Source organism: Aspergillus clavatus, genomic scaffold (assembly GCF_000002715.2).
Source record: "Aspergillus clavatus NRRL 1 1099423829802 genomic scaffold, whole genome shotgun sequence".
NCBI lineage: Eukaryota > Fungi > Ascomycota > Eurotiomycetes > Eurotiales > Aspergillaceae > Aspergillus > Aspergillus clavatus.
In genome coordinates, this window is record NW_001517097.1 from 232,281 (window position 1) to 246,210 (window position 13,930).

Consider the following 13,930-nt stretch of genomic DNA (forward strand, 5'->3'; position numbering starts at 1 on the left):
CCCCGAGAGTCGCCCTCCTCTTTCCACTCTCCTCGATCCTTGCCTCCACGCCTTTCCCAACCATACGAGCAACATCCTCCGAGGCTCCTCTCCTCTCCTCCCTCCCCCCTCCCAAAAAGAAAGAAAAAAAAAAGAAGTAGAAAGAGAAACAAGAACGTCAGCCTTTTCAAGGTTTTTATGTTCATCAAATGGATTGTCTGACTCCATCTAGTCAAGATAGAAAAACTGCCATGAATGCATCAAGAGAATTTGGTCATAATGATCGTTGGATATGACATTTCCCGCCGTCAAGAAAAAGCGAAGAAAAGGAACACGAATTCGAAAAGACGCGAATTGTTCACACTGGAAAGCAAGGAAAGGATCTACGATCACGGTACGCCAGGCTTCGGATCTGATCTAACGGAGCGAAAGAAGACGCAGAAGGAGTTGGGCAGACCCAAGGTGGCCGTGCAAAAGTCAACTGTGGGAAATCAAATAGCGTATTTGCGTGTCCATTCGCGGGCCGTCGCTTCGTACCGGGGGCGGTCGGTCTTATAGACGTGGGCGATCTCAGGCACCAACGGGTCGTCCGGGTTGGGGTCTGTGAGCATCGAGCAGATCGACAGCAGCACTGGGAGAAAGTTAGCGGTAATCGTCAGTAAATAAATCCCGTGGAGACAAACCTTTGGAGATTGTGAGAGCAGGGCTCCACTGGTCCCTCAAGATGTCCAGACAGATACTGCCATTCGAGTTGATGTTGGGGTGGTAGATGCGAGTGGTGAAGTTGACCTTTGGTGGCTTGAAGGGATAGTCGGTAGGAAAGTGAATGGTCAGGAAGAAGACGCCTCCCGAGTATGGCGAGTCACTCTGTCAAGGACGATGTTAGCCAGGTCAACAGTCAAGCGGTTCATTCGAAGTCATTCCACTTCTTCTGACTCAAAAGTGGCAAGAACTCAAATGCGACCGCAACTAACAACCGGGTTATGACCGGGGGAGAAGTGTAACTCACAGGACCCATGATTGTCGCTTGCCAGTGAAACTATCCAAGAGAAACCCATGTCAGTAACGGGATTTCAAAACGAGTTGTTGATCAAGTTGGTTGTAGATGGCAATGTTGACTCTTCGAGATTGCCCCGCCGCGATCGGCAAACACATCGCAAAGACGGAAAACACGAGCAATTGGGGATAGGATATCGTACCAGGTCATCTCCAGTAGGGCCGGCAGAGCAGGACGAGGGCGGGTCACTATAAACACACAGTCAATACCAACGCCATGAGAGAAAGACATGGCGTTTGGAGGATGGAAAAGGGAAGCGCCCTGAGAGCGACCGAGCCACCCCGCAGTGGTGGGGGTTGGCAAGACACCGAAACAGCAACGCAACCAGAGGCAGAGAGACGAAGAGCGATGAGGAGAGATAGAAAGATGCAGGTCTTACCGGCCGAGGTCAGTGAGTTCCTTGTTAATTCTCTTGAGAGCCATGTCGACGGTAAGTGTGATGTGGGAAAAAAAGAGTGTCGATGGAGATCAGTCACTCAGTGAGAGAGGTATCGAATTCCGAGCGGGAGTTCTGCGCACACAGATTTTGAAGATCAGTAACGGTTTTGAGGAATGGAGACAACAAGATATATAAAGAGAAGAAGTAGAAAAGGAGGATGGGGTCTCGGGGGGGAAATATTGATGGATGAACTCACCAGGAAAAGATGGAATTTGATTACGTCGGAAACAGAGAGGGCGAAAAAGGGAAGAGGAAGAAGAAGAAGAAGAGAGGAAGAGGAGGGGGAGAGATGGGAAATTGGGCTGAAAAAGAGAGAAAAGAGAGAAAAGCAGAGAGTGGGAGAGAAGGCGAATGTCCCGACCTGGTTTCGTACAGGACGGGACAGTACGTGACGACGGTATTACACCTCTTACCAGATTCATTTCAATACGTGGCTGCTCCAGCCACACTGCGTCATCTATGTACTTTACCTTCTCACATACCTTGTATATTACTGAATACTGATAGATACCTTACTACTTTAGATACGAGAGTTCACTGTATATCAAATAGGCCCTACATTCTAGGCAGTCATGATTTCCCTCTTCTCTAGTACACCCATTGCAGTGAATCTCCATTACAATAACCTGCAAGGACATTGGATCTCTGTTGTCATGAAACGGGCAATGCATCGCCACTTTCCAGGTTCATTTTGGGTCCAATCTACCTACCCCTCCGACAGTCCGACTGGTTGATCGGAAACGCCATTACAGATAGGTACCTTACTCCCTTTTTTCAGCCTTGTTATTTTTTCTTTTTCTTATTCTTTGCTTATTTCTTTACAGCGGCGTATTGAGATTACATACTTTTTACAAATCATGACCACAGTAAGCCTTCATAAGCTTTTTGTACTTAGAACAGTGAGTGGCAACTGGTAAGGAGCAATAAACTCAACATATCTCTTCTAGACTAGAGATCCATTGTACACATTTGTAATATAGTACTCTCTCAGACTACTTATCAACCCCCTCATATTGAAGGTGGCGCTATCATCAATCGTCATGCTGCAACGCGGTTATATACAGTGGTTCCAATGGTCAAGATTTCTAGTTCCTACCTACAGATCATCAACCAAGGACCCCGCGGGAAAGGAATGCCATGTCGATATGATATGTCTTAGACAAACGCCTGAACGCCTGTAATGGCCCGTCCCAGGATCAATGCTAAAACAAGAAAACCTGCATCAGCTTTATGGCCCAACCCAGGATGAACGGCGCGGGTTACTCACCGTGGATATCGCTCTGTCCTTCGTAGGTCTGCACCACAAAGAGATTGGCGACATGTCGGCCGATGTGGTATTCGTCGCTGGTGGCATTCCCACCGAAGACTTCCTGGAGCCTGTTCAGGAAGAAGCCATAAGATTAGTATACCCCTGTAGCGGTGGAACCATCAGAAAGCTTTGCAAGGGGTAACATACACTCGCGCATTCGCCAGAGCACGATCACAGTTCTGTCTCTTGATCATAGAGATCATCTCAGGCGTACTCTTGCCCGCATCCTTGAGCCTAGCCACCTGGGTAGCAGCCAGAGTTCCATAGGCAGCATCCGTGGCCGCATCCGCCAGTTTTTTCTGGATCAGCTGGTACTTCGCGAGCGGGTTGCCCTTGAACTGCTTTCTCTCCAGCGCATAGGTGCGAGCGCGGTCGAGACAGTCCTCCAGAGCGCCCATTGCGCCAAACGCAATGCCCAGGCGGGCGCTGTTCAGGCAGGTGAAGGGACCCTTGAGGCCCTCCACCTCCGGAAGCATGTTCTCCGCCGGCACGGGGCAGTCGTCCATCTGGATCATACCCGTGATCGAGGCGCGTAGCGCAGTCTTGTTCTTGATCGCGGGGGTCTGCAGCGTGCCGGGCGGGCACCGGCTGCGCTCGACGATGAAGCCCTTGATCTTGCCGGTGCTCTCCAGCTTGGCCCAGACCAGCATGATGTCCGAGATGGGGGAGTTGGTGATCCAGGTCTTCGAGCCGGACAGCAGGTAGTAGCCCTTCTTGGTCGGGTGCTCGCGCGCAACGGTCTCCATCGACCCGGGATCCGAGCCGTGGTTGGGCTCCGTGAGGCCAAAGCAGCCCGCCAGTTTGCCCGTGGCCAGCTGCGGCAGGAATCGGTCCTTCTGCTCCTGCGTGCCGAACTCGTAGATACCCGTCATCGCCAGCGAGCTCTGCACAGACATGCCGGACCGGTACCCGGAGTCCACCCGTTCGACTTCCTTTGTGATCAAGCCGGAGGCGACCGTGCTCGCGCCAGCACAGCCGTATCCTTCAATGTTCGCGCCAAGGAGGCCGAGCTCACCCATTTCCTCCAGAATTTTGCGGTCGTAGTTTTCATTTCTGTAGGCGTCTATCGAGGCCATGTGGAGTCAGCGGTCTAATCCTGAATAGCTCTAACAATATCCAGCTTTTTCTAGAAATAGCATACCGAGCACCCGGGGCAGCAATCGCTCTTGACAATACTGTCGGGCTGTGTCCTGGATCGCCAACTCCTCCTCTGTATACAGCTCTGACGCTGCTAAGGGATCCTCCCAGTTGAATGTTGTCGCATACGTCCTGACCGAAGTGCTACGTGAAACTGTGGGTGCCTTGTAGAGGCGATGGGCCGACTGAACATGGCGCGAAGCTGCGCGGAAGAGTGAGCGGTTCATGGTGTTTTTGAGAGTACAGCCGGCGTAGGAGAAGATGAGACAGGTCGCGCGGACAATTCAATGCGACAGTATCAGGCGATTGCCGCTAAATCTTTCTCGTCTCAATGCTGCACAATTTGAGAAGCAATGCGCCACTGATGGAATGAACGTTATGTCACTCAGATTGCGGGGAGGCCGATTGTCCGGATAAAACGACCTCGGCAACGGATCGGGATGTATACTCCGTGCGAAGCAATAATAGAAAGAGGATGATTGAAAAAGAGTAAAAGAATCTTGACCTTCTCAGGTGTGTAGCTAACTACCGATATAGATATATATATGTATCCCATGCTCCATGGCCGACGACTCGGTGTTTCTCGGTCTTCCGAACTGCTGCTGGACAAGCCTCGGGATCAATTCCGTCTGTCGGTATGTATCCCTGTCCTATCATTGCAGAGCTGATGTATCTCTATTTATGGCGATCGATCAATGAAGACAGCTTCAGAGATGCGGATAGATATTATTTGATGATATGGCATGTAGCATAGTTTCAGGGTATCTGCATGTGTATATTCGCTATTCACTATCTCTAGAACCAGTCCGAGCGCTGCGTACAACTAGTCTATGCCATGCAGTTTATCGTCCAGCTCTCTTGAAGACTGCAATGCTGGCCATGTAAAAAAGAAGTTGTTGTTCCCGTGACTAGTCGAGTATAAGTATGAGAAGTCCTGGGAAATGGCATGCGTCGATGGGTTGCGTCTAGATCATGTCCATCAGGACAGGAATGGGCAATTAGAAGCTTATCTGTAGTTTCGAAATACAGGGCAAATCAGGCCATGGAGATCAAACAACGGCTGTGTTGGACCATATCTCCGAACTCCAGTCGAAGTTGACATCAGTGAGCTTCAGGAAAAAAAGAGGTTTCAAAAAAAAAAAAGGACGAAACCTGCCGACTCGCTCATGATGGGGAACTTGCACGCTCAGCGCAGTTAGGAACGTAAGATTCCTGCACATATGGGTATCATAGTCTAAATCAGGCAGGCATCTGCGACTGTAAAAAGTCGAAGACTCCCGTAGGAAAATACTCCTCGTCGAAACCCCAGAGATCCGCCATCATGGGATCGAGAGACCCTTCAGACAGACCCAGCTTTGCTTTCCCATGCAGGGCGGTAGCTTCGTATCCATTGCTTCGTTCGGCCGATATTGGAGCCATCCCAGGCAAGGGCGGCGGATGGTTCAATAGAGTATCTCGCTCACCCAGGGGTTGTGCTCCAGGGATGATTATGGGTTTGAACATTGAGGCGGCCGCCTCGTAAGAGTGTTGCGCAAGGGACTGCTGGCTTCCTGAGTTCCTTTTCTCCCATTCCTCGAGCCCTGTAAGCATTTTACGCAAGCCACGCGCGATATGGTGCGTAAGGTGGCGCTCACTCGCGCGCTTGCTGCATGTCACCATCAGCTCGATAATCCTACCAACCAAGGCACGCACATAGGGCGCATCGATTGACAGTCCTGCGGCGGCAATGGAGTTCTGCTGGCCCTGTGCGCAGGGTATAGTGCCAGAGCAGCACTTTGCTGCGATTTTGAGAAGAAAGACAGCGGCAAAGGTGATCATGCTGTGAAGATAGAGAGGAACGCCAATCAAAGCTCGTTGTATATCAGGTTCATCAAGGACCACCAGAAGCGTTTCGACGGCAGATTCGATGGCCAGATTGGCATGTTTCTTGCGTTCGATAGACATTGGTCGCGACGAATTCGAGGAGTGATAGGTCCGCAGAGCGACGGAATTCAGTTGCAAGCGGGAAAAGTGATAATGCAGATAGACAGCTTTGTAAGGGTATGTGCCAACATATCGACTACCGGCTGTTGTTGATCGTCGCCTTAGTGTCCTGGAAGACTGGGATGCACAGAATATACCACTTACCTAAACGGGGCAGCCATGCAGACCGCCATTCACCAAGGTCAGAGTCAAACTTGTTGATCGTCGAAAACTCACTCTCCGGAACCTCCAGATCAACGTCGGGACCAAAAGCGTGATAGATCCGAGTGAGGATGATAAAGAGGTCGACTTGGCTGTGCAAGCGCAGATCGGACTGCTGCACGGTCGGCGATAGCGTGAACGTATTATGATTCGTGATACTCGGGTCTTCGTGAATGATGGGTGGTCTTCCGTACGCAATGGAGAAATGGTGCTCCAAGGTCTAGCAAGCGTTAGGTCATCACTGCACAAGGGCATGGAGTGGTGAAGACATACGTAGAGAAGATACCATAGCCTGACTTGTTCTGTATGCTCTGGGGATCCTTGCATGGCCTTGCGATAGCATTGATGGAGATTTCTCTCAGTCGCAATGCGGACTGCATACCCTGAAAGCTTCCAGCTAACGTCTGCAAGCCAGAATGCCCCGATGCATAGTGCGCGCAAATCATCCAGGGTATGATGCCTATCAAGCATCGATTCCGAAGCAAGTTTCGCAAATTCCATATAGGAGATATCAAACGTCTTTTCTTTGTTAGGCAGATGGAGCGCCGACACAGCAAGAATGGCCGCGGAAAGCATCGAGGACGAATTCCGCACAGATGTGAGGTCCTTGTGCACCAGCGTAATGCCATCCCACAGATAGCGACTAAGCACCTGATCAAAATGGTGAAACAACTCTTCCGCTTCTCGAAGCTCTACTACTCCTCGTGATATGAAATCGGTAATGAGTGCCCGGTCGGGAGCATGCTGACGACTCGGGGAACTTGGAGGGATATCGCTCAGCCGAGTCACTTCATACAGGCTCCCCATCGGCGCTGTAATCAAGGAAGATGTCCCGTTTTCTTCTCGGTCCAACGAGTATTGCGCATGTTGTTGTTGAAAGGTATAGTTTGACGACGAGTTCGGCCCCGCCGAGACAGAGTCCACGTTGGAGCTTGTCGAACCTGGTCGTCGGTCGTGGGCCGTCGCATTGCCAGTATCGTCCGTCGACGCCGTCGACCCTTTACGATCTCTTCTTTTCGACGGTGTCTCCGTTAATGATTTGTTGATGGCATGGTAGTATGACAGGTCCGGTAATTGAGCCTTACGGAGCAGCTCCGTCATGGCAAGCTCAATCGCCGTCTTCCATCTGCGATGAACACCAGCAAAAGTCAGCCCCGTCTCAGTTCGTCGATATCGGAGCATAAACTTGTGGATGGGCCACTCCTACTCTGTTTCATCGTCCAACAAGGTCTGGAGACTCTTATTGACAACGCAGTCCAAGCCCATGCGACGACATCTTTGACACGGCGTCTCCCCCTCCTTATCACAGCGTACTTTGTGGTTTTTGCAGTTCGTACAGGCACGAATCCGCCGCGATATCTTCGGAATGTGTTTCGAATTTTGTTGCTGTCTCAGGTCTTCATCGGGAGCGGTATGCGGGTATGCGCCCTGGGGAGAGGCTGGCGACGTCTGGCCATTGGCTTCAAACTGAATGCGGCTCCTTTTCATTATTGTAACGAAGAGAGACTCATCGTTGGGCACAGAGCATAGGAAGTACACCGTTGTTTTATGTCTTTTACCCACAGCGGATATCGCCCGTTGGAAGAGGGGTCCGGCATTAGTAGAACTAGAAGAAGAAGCCTGAGGGGGAAACTGATTAATCAAGCTTGGGGGCCAGTAACTATGCCTAGTCTACTTGCCTAGGGGCCTTCTCAGTCACTTGAGTTATCTATCTGACCGACAACGGAGACACCAACAACTGCCGTCAACGAATCGCAACGCCTACTCCGCTAGTGACTCCTTTTCCCATTCCCGCACGCGGAGACCCAAATCTGGGCCGTGGGGGCCTCGCCGCCTTAAAGGCCTGAGGCTAAACTTTTAGCGGGGCTGATAGATAGTTAGAGCCTTGGAGCCTTAGAGCCTTAAGCTGGCCATATCACGTGGTAAATTTAGCTCGCAGCCACTAAGCCCAATATGGTGCAAATGATGTATGGCGCGCTCAAACGTTCCGCGGCGCGTCGGATCGCGAGTTGAGCTAGCGACCTTGAGCTTCAACTGGAACATTTCTCTGACTGCACCTGAACAGCAACAAAAATCTTCCTGAAGCGAATGGTCTATCGGTTCACTGCTTTGAATCAGGCCAGTAATTATCTAGCCCTTTCACAATGGGTATTAAACGTATGTGAAGTGCACTCTGTCGTCATGTCCCGATCACGGGTGATCGCCGAATTGCTCGAAGCCAGAGTATGCTGACGGGAGATATCAGACTTATTTCAGGTGATCCAGGAGAATGCACCGGATGCGGTCAAGTCAGGGGATATCAAGAATCATTTTGGCCGCAAGGTCGCCATAGTACGTCATCCTCATCCTCATCTGCGCCTGCTGGCAAGCTGCGGGATCACTAACATGATTGATTTGTGAAATAGGATGCGTGCGTTGAACCTTCGTGGAAATACTCTGGCGTATACTGACTGACCCCTGACAGGTCTATGAGCATTTACAGCTTCCTCATCGCCGTCCGTTCCGAAGGCCAACAGCTCATGAGCGAGAGCGGCGAGACAACGTCGCATCTGATGGGCATGTTCTACCGTACCCTGCGCATGGTCGACAACGGAATCAAACCTCTCTACGTCTTCGATGGAGCTCCGCCCAAACTCAAGTCCGGCGAGTTGGCGAAGCGTACTGCCCGGAAAGCCGAGGCCACTGAGGCCCACGAGGAGGCCAAGGAGACAGGTACCGCGGAAGAGATCGAGAAGTTCTCGCGCCGCACAGTACGGGTCACAAGAGAGCACAATGCGGAATGCAAAAAGCTTTTGAAGTTGATGGGAGTCCCGTACATCGATGCCCCGACAGAAGCAGAGGCACAATGTGCAGTGCTGGCGCGAGCAGGAAAGGTTTACGCTGCTGCCTCTGAGGACATGGATACCCTGTGTTTCGAGGCGCCGATCCTTCTCAGACATCTTACATTCAGTGAACAGAGAAAAGAGCCCATTCAGGAAATCCATCTGAATCGTGTGCTCGAGGGACTTGACATGGATCGCTCTCAGGTATGACAATATCCAATCGTTCGAAATGTCATCCCAGTACAACCCCTGCTTCCATGCTAATCCTTGTGATTTCAGTTCATCGATATGTGCATTCTTCTTGGGTGTGATTATTTGGAGCCAATTCCCAAGGTCGGGCCAAACACCGCCTTGAAACTAATTCGGGAGCATGGAAGCCTAGAAAAGGTCGTTGAGGCCATTGAGAGCGACCCTAAGAAGAAGTACGTGATTCCGGAAGACTGGCCCTACCAGGATGCAAGAGAATTGTTCCATCATCCGGATGTGAGGGCAGCCGATCACCCCGAATGTGACTTCAAGTGGGAGGCTCCCGATATTGAAGCTCTGGTGGACTTTCTAGTCAAAGACAAGGGTTTCAATGAGGACCGAGTGCGCAACGGAGCAGCTCGGCTACAAAAGAACCTAAAGACAGCTCAACAATCACGGCTGGAAGGGTTCTTCAAACCAGTTGCCAAAACAGATGCAGAGAAGGCAAGTCTCAAGCGCAAACATGATGAGAAGCTGCAGGAGCAAAAGAAGCGCAAGAAGGAAGAGGCTAAGGCGAAGAAGGAGGCCAAGGCAAAGCCTCGCGGTGCAGCATAGGTGCACGTTTCATTGGGCGGCAGCTGTTTTTGGTGAAAAATGCATGGGATCAGAGGCTGTGCAGGCATTGCGTCGTTTGTATTGCGGGTTGTGATTTTCCCGGCGTTTTCTGCTTTGGGCATGGCGTTGTATCATGACATGTAACAATTCGCCTTAGGTTGTGTATTGTTGGGCAAAATATCTTGACACTCGGAAAAGAACATATGTATCGTTGTTGTGTGAGCGCGCGGAGGTTGTGTTGAGGTATACGGTGTTGTCGAAGCACACTCGCGGATTGTATGTGCGGGGTTGCTCAATATGGACGAGCGTGAAGGATGATACATCTGAGCAGCGTTAGTGCAGAGCAAAGAGTGCTTGCTTAGATTATTGATGTGCCTCCCTCGAATGAATATATTACCTGCTAATTCGACCTGGAGTTAATCCTAGTGGTCAATCTCGGACGGACTTTGTTAGGTGCATACATCATGTATTAGGGTCCCTCAAGTCTCCCATCGTCAGACACTTAGATAGAAGGAATAGAGGATTGCTATGTTTTTCGGTGTTCTTCGTCCAGCTTCTAGCAATCGGATAATCAGAGTAAATCGAAAGAGACATATGATTGTGATGTGATCATCTGTTCAGAGGGCTTTGGTGCCTGGTACGGAGTATAGTGGTGGTGATCTCAACTGCTCGGAATATATATCTCTACTGCCACAACCCAGGATACGCTTGACCAGCGCAAGGGCTATGACAGTATTTCCCTGAATTGAATACTCGCTAGCTACTGTAGTCATCACTCATCATAGCATATTGCCCTGAAGCTAGTGCGCGATAGCAACAAGCTTGATATACTCCATAGTTGACATAGGGACGACAGGAGCGTCTTCTTGCTAGCTCGGCCATCACTCAATTTCTGATCTGTCCTAGAAACATGAACCGAGTATTCTCTTAATACCAGTGCTCGAGTAGCCAGGGGTTGATGTCTTTTAGAATTATATACTTATCGAAGGCCAATGTATTGTCGTCATGGATGGACTGATCCTCGTGATCCAAGCATAGAGCACGAGGAAAAAGCTTCATAAAACGCTCCAATCAAGAAGATTAACCAAGTACCAACAGAGAGACTGCAACTATGCAAGGGACAGACCCATTGACTTCAGATTCTCAGCATCTAGTCTGATCCATAGCTCCGGTGCAAGATGTGAGGAGTGAATGAGCTTGATTGAACTGCAGTGGGTGTCAAGTGTCACTCCATTGCATCAGGATTAGTCCACCACCGGGTGGTGATTTCCAACCAAACGTAGACCACGTCAACCGTTGATATTTTTTGTTCTGAAAGAAGACAATCTGAAATATAGTTCCAACAATATACTGGCAAGCCAAGGAGCAAGCGATTCACCAAAGAGACGATCCAGGATCATGGCAATGGAGAGGCGCCTTTTTGGAAAAGCCACACAAAAACAACGCGACAATGGAGAGAGTTGGGACGCAAGCGAGACAAACCCATCAGTCGGTTGACCAACTTGGATTGAAACGACGCGCATAGATAGACAACACATCTCTGATAGCCGATATGAACATGATAGACAGGCAAAAGAGCGATCCAACTCAATTCAACGAACCGACTACGCGTATGGCGACAGCACAAGATCAAAAGTTGGGTTAAACAGCAGACTCGATGAAATCAATCGCGTGAGAACAGCAGCACTCGCCCATGATGGACCTACAAGATACGAAGACCTGATCGTCTCGCAGCACTTATCAAACCCAGAGATACTATATCATTTCCCGATAGAAAGAATAATCAATAACCCAAAATTACACACACAAAAAAAGAAACGCCAAAAAATTCAGATCCGATTGAGCGATAGCAGAGAAAAAAGGAGGGAGAGATTTGACGTGTTGTGCCGCTTTCTGCTTTTACGAGTGAGTGATCCTGTGTCAACGCCGGCTGCCCTATAAATCGCCCATGCCCCGCGGCTTTCCACCCCTTCCGTTGTCGACTGCTTTTTCTCTTCTTCGATTCAACCACTCCATCCATCAGCAAATTCGAGGCTTCTGGATCTGATAATCTTTTTCTCCATCTCTTGATTTATATATATATAGCTTCTCTTCAACCAACTCCCCTTCCTTCGTCTCTCATCATGCCTCCCAAGAAAGCTTCCACCGCTGGCGCGACCAAGAAGACTGCCTCTGGCCACGCTTCCTATCGTGGTATGTTCCCACTGATCTTTCTTCACCACGGCTTCGCGCCTGTGTGATTTTAGTATTATTTTAATCGCGAACGTCTGCTGATTCCGAAAATATAGATATGATCAAGGATGCTATCCTGAATGTGAGTAGATCACGCTCTTTCTAAGCCGCCCTCTGATGAGGGTGCCGGGTGGGAACTTCCCCCGACCGTGACACGTCTGCACGGTGCTCGATGGTTCCTCAACGACCCGTCGGATCACTTTCTGTTTCATCTTAAGTCGGTCGCTGACATCTCTTTCTGTAGCTGAAAGAGCGTAATGGCAGCAGGTACGTGGTTTTTGCTTTGTTTTCCTCTGCACAGGTTCATCGTCCCACGCGACGTGGCCGACCCCCCCCCCCCTTCTTCCATCGCCTGTCTGCCTTGACTTACTTTCCATGACGCGGCCCCCAAAACTAACGCATGATTTTTATTGCTTGACAGTCGCCAGTCGATCAAGAAATATGTCCTGGCCAACAACAAAATTGCCGTTGTCACCCAGGCTGCTTTTGACAGCCAGTTCAACAAGGCCATCAAGGCCGGTGTTGAGAAGGGAGAGTTCACTCAGCCCAAGGGTAAGTCGCCGCCACCCGCGCATTGCTTTTATTCCTTTCCGATGTGATCTTCCCGATCATTGTCTTCTTTCCTCGCGGCCCTTCATGTGTCTCATCTGCGCGTACTGCTGTCTCAGGCCTTAGTTCACTGACGCGTCTTGACCCTTAGGTACTTCCGGTCCCGTGAAGCTTGCCAAGAAGGAACCTGCTGCCAAACCTGCTGCTAAGGTGCGTTTTCTAGAATTTATTTACTATTGTTTAGCACAGGGACATTTCTGACATCCGTTCCAGAAGGCTACTACTGCTTCTACCACCAAGGCTGCTGCCGCTCCTAAGAAGGCCGCTGCTGCTAAGAAGACCGAGAAGACCGAGAAGGCCGAGAAGGCTGAGAAGCCTGCGGCTAAAGCTACCACCAAGAAGGCCGCCGCCACTACGAAGAAGGCTCCTGGCAAACCCAAGGCCAACACTGCCAAGCCTCGCAAGGCCTCTACTGCCGTATGTGATGACCGTGACCTCCTCCCCTAGCTCTCCATTCCTCTGTTTGCTAATATGGGACCAGGCCCCCGCCGTTGTCGACCAACCCAAGGTCATCTCCACGACCAAGTCGGGCCGAGTGACCAAGACGACAGCTAAGCCTGCTGAGAAGGCCACCAAGAAGCGGGCGACAAAGGCGACAGCAGCCAAGAAGGCCGAGAAGGCTGAGAAGGCCGAGTAGAAGCCAGACATGAACGTCATGTTGAGATTGTTCTGAGCGATTTTTCTTTCCTCCCTTTTCCTTTGTTCGTCTCCTTTTGATTCCTCGTCTGTGACGTGTGTTTTGAGTGATATCTCTTGGGTTTGTATCGTGTTTTTTTTTTTATTTTTCATTTTTCATATCTTCGCTTCTGTTGTAATTTGCTTTGTCCCCGCCGCCTCCTGTCTTTACGGGCCGATGCCGTGGCTCTTTCCTGGGATATCCTGTCGAGTTCTTTTCTTCTCTTGCTGTGCTGTTTTCTCGGAATGTTGGTAGGGTTGGCGTCCAGTGGTGGAATTTTTACAACGGGGAACTGTCTTATCTGCTTGCTGTGTTTGGAGCACTCATTCGAGGACATGTTGTGGAATGAAAATGTTATCTCCATGATTTCTGAATCTGGTTGGTTGTAAAGTGTTTAGGACGTATTTCGTCGAGCTGAGAAACTACGGTATAGCTATCTACGGAGTAGTATGTACTATGTACTACCTAGGTACCTGACGGAGGTGGTGCGTGATCTTCAAGTCATGTGACTCGTGAGTTTCCTTCCCCGATCAGGCCAAGAGAATTGCGTTGATGCACAGACAACCGATTAGGCACATGGTCAGACGATGAGCCTTGAGCAGATAGGTCGTAGACCTCTAGTCTTCATAGGATGTCAGGAAAGGTAGAGTAATCATAATAATGATTTGGGTTGTTGGTAATTGAC

The 13,930-nt window shown here is 50.1% G+C and overlaps 5 protein-coding genes across 5 annotated transcripts, besides 2 other annotated features; 2 read left to right on the forward strand and 3 right to left on the reverse strand.

Moving 5' to 3' along the window:
- Nucleotides 1-470: 470 nt before the first annotated feature.
- Nucleotides 471-1,459, reverse strand: ACLA_033990 (putative ubiquitin conjugating enzyme (UbcD); the record flags this gene model as incomplete). Its single annotated transcript, XM_001270621.1, has 5 exons — nt 471-610; nt 663-846; nt 989-1,018; nt 1,179-1,224; nt 1,416-1,459. The coding sequence occupies 5 exons, from the start codon at nt 1,457-1,459 to the stop codon at nt 471-473; spliced, it is 444 nt and encodes a 147-aa protein (XP_001270622.1).
- A 262-nt stretch (nt 1,460-1,721) lies between these two features.
- Nucleotides 1,722-1,755: a microsatellite.
- Nucleotides 1,756-2,630: 875 nt separating this feature from the next.
- ACLA_034000 (acyl-CoA dehydrogenase) lies at nt 2,631-4,148 on the reverse strand (the record flags this gene model as incomplete). The annotated part of the gene is made up of 4 exons (XM_001270622.1): nt 2,631-2,677; nt 2,743-2,852; nt 2,932-3,847; nt 3,926-4,148. The coding sequence occupies 4 exons, from the start codon at nt 4,146-4,148 to the stop codon at nt 2,631-2,633; spliced, it is 1,296 nt and encodes a 431-aa protein (XP_001270623.1).
- Nucleotides 4,149-5,160: 1,012 nt separating this feature from the next.
- ACLA_034010 (Zn(II)2Cys6 transcription factor) lies at nt 5,161-7,593 on the reverse strand (the record flags this gene model as incomplete). Its single annotated transcript, XM_001270623.1, has 4 exons — nt 5,161-5,987; nt 6,049-6,325; nt 6,379-7,231; nt 7,313-7,593. 4 exons carry the CDS (start codon nt 7,591-7,593, stop codon nt 5,161-5,163), a joined length of 2,238 nt encoding a protein of 745 aa, XP_001270624.1.
- Nucleotides 7,594-8,286: 693 nt separating this feature from the next.
- On the forward strand, nt 8,287-9,728 carry fen1 (multifunctional nuclease RAD27; the record flags this gene model as incomplete). The annotated part of the gene is made up of 5 exons (XM_001270624.1): nt 8,287-8,328; nt 8,362-8,436; nt 8,511-8,515; nt 8,570-9,131; nt 9,207-9,728. 5 exons carry the CDS (start codon nt 8,287-8,289, stop codon nt 9,726-9,728), a joined length of 1,206 nt encoding a protein of 401 aa, XP_001270625.1.
- Nucleotides 9,729-11,851: 2,123 nt separating this feature from the next.
- On the forward strand, nt 11,852-13,206 carry ACLA_034030 (histone H1/H5 family protein; the record flags this gene model as incomplete). The annotated part of the gene is made up of 7 exons (XM_001270625.1): nt 11,852-11,921; nt 12,017-12,042; nt 12,205-12,227; nt 12,382-12,512; nt 12,661-12,719; nt 12,783-12,986; nt 13,051-13,206. 7 exons carry the CDS (start codon nt 11,852-11,854, stop codon nt 13,204-13,206), a joined length of 669 nt encoding a protein of 222 aa, XP_001270626.1.
- Nucleotides 12,844-12,874: a microsatellite.
- Nucleotides 13,207-13,930: the final 724 nt, after the last annotated feature.